The sequence below is a fragment of the Glycine soja genome, chromosome 10, assembly GCF_004193775.1.
Source record: "Glycine soja cultivar W05 chromosome 10, ASM419377v2, whole genome shotgun sequence".
NCBI lineage: Eukaryota > Viridiplantae > Streptophyta > Magnoliopsida > Fabales > Fabaceae > Glycine > Glycine soja.
This window is the reverse complement of record NC_041011.1, coordinates 28,701,931-28,703,827: the sequence shown is the minus strand read 5'-3', so window position 1 is coordinate 28,703,827 and position 1,897 is coordinate 28,701,931. Positions and strand designations below refer to the sequence as shown.

The following is a 1,897-nucleotide window of genomic DNA, read 5'->3' as shown; positions in this document are numbered from 1 at the left end:
CTCATTTTGTACATGACAGTGTTAGATGAGTTGATGGGATGTGTGTTAGGACAACATGATGAATCCGGAAAAAGGGAACGAGCCATCTATTACCTGAGCAAGAAATTCATAGCATGCAAGATGAACTACTCGTTGCTTGAAAGGACATGTTGTGCCTTGGCGTTGGCAGCTCATCGTTTGAGGCAATATATGTTGAGTTACACTACTTGGTTGGTGTCCAAAATGGATCCCATCAAGTACATCTTCGAAAATCCCGCTCTTACTAGGAGAATGGTTCGGTGGCAGGTCTTGTTGTAAGAATTCGATATCGTCTATGTCACTCAGAAGGCAATAAAAGGGAGCATCTTGGCAGACTATCTAGCTCAACAACCCATAAATGATTATCAACCTATGTATCCAGAATTCCCTGACGAGGATATTATGGCCCCGTTGGAGGAGGAGGTTGAAGATGAAGACAGAGATAAGTGGGTTGTGTGGTTTGATGGTGTGTCTAATGCACTAGGCCATGGAATTGGGGCAGTGTTGGTATCGTTGGACAAACAATGTTTGCCTTTCATGACTAGGTTATGTTTCAACTGTATAAACAATATGGCAGAGTACGAGGCATACACCCTAAGGATCCAAGCAGCGATCGACTTTAGGGTCAAGTTACTCAAAGTATACAGGGACTCAACATTGGTAATTGATTAGTTGAAAGGTGAATGGGAGACCAGAGACCCAAGTTGGTGCCTTACCAGGCTTACATCAGGGAATTGATGGAACTCTTTGATGAGATATCATTTCATCACATTCCTAGAGAGGAAAACAAGATGGTCGACGCCCTTGCCACTTTATCATCCATGTTCAAAGTAATCCCTCACGGAGATTTGTCGTGCATCGACATCAGATGTCGTGTTGAGCCTGCACACTATTGTTTGATAGAAGAAGAAGAGCATGGTAAATCTTGGTACTTCGATATCAAACGATACATTAAGGATAAGGAATACCCACTTGAGGCCTTTGACAATGACAAGAGGACATTACGGTGGTTGGCAGCCAGTTTCCTCTAGAGTGGGAGTGTCTTGTATAAAAGATACCATGACATGGTGCTTCTTCGATGTGTGAATGCAAAAAAGGCCGTATAGATACTAGTGGAGGTGCATAAGGAATCCATTGGTATCCATGCCAATGGACATGCCATGGCTCGAAAGATTTTGAGGGTGGTATATTACTGGCTCACTATGGAAAACAATTGTTGTGTTCATGTAAGGAAAGGCCATAAATGGCAGACCTTAACTAATAATGTTAATGCTCCACCCATACCGTTAAATGTGATGGCAGCACTGTGGCCATTCTTAATGTGGGGCATAGATGTGATTGGGGCCATCGAACCTAAGGCTTCAAATGGGCATCGCTTCATCTTTGTCGCCATTGATTACTTCACCAAATGGGTGGAAGCAGCCTCATATGCTAATGTGACTAGGAATATGGTGATTAGATTTATTAAGAAGGAAATAATTTGCAGATATGGGTTGCCCAGAAGGATCATCACTGTCATACCCTAATTTCGTCCGGGGACCTTTGCTTGATGACCTGCGACCTTTCTTTGGTCCTTGCGAGGTGCTTGGCACCTATCATTAGGCAATTTGTGAAATTCCAGGACATGCCGGAAAACCAAAAAAATATTGATGCACAATCCGTAAGTTTCCGTAATACACCGGAAACCAAACGGAAGCATCGTTGCGTAATTAAGTGAGGTTCCGTAACATTCCGTAAGTCAAAAAAGGGATGATTATGTAATCCGCAAGGTTCCGTAACGTTACGGAAAGAAAACAAGTATCGTTACGAAATTCGTAAGTTTCCGTAACTTTACGAAAAAGAATCACCAAAAAAAGCAGAGGGGGTGTACTTAGTAAAA

General features: G+C 42.6%; 1 protein-coding gene across 1 annotated transcript; it reads left to right on the top strand.

Moving 5' to 3' along the window:
- Positions 1–701: 701 nt before the first annotated feature.
- LOC114371593 lies at positions 702–1,049 on the top strand. The gene has a single exon (XM_028328985.1). It carries the CDS (start codon positions 702–704, stop codon positions 1,047–1,049), a length of 348 nt encoding a protein of 115 aa, XP_028184786.1.
- The last annotated feature ends 848 nt before the right edge of the window (positions 1,050–1,897 follow it).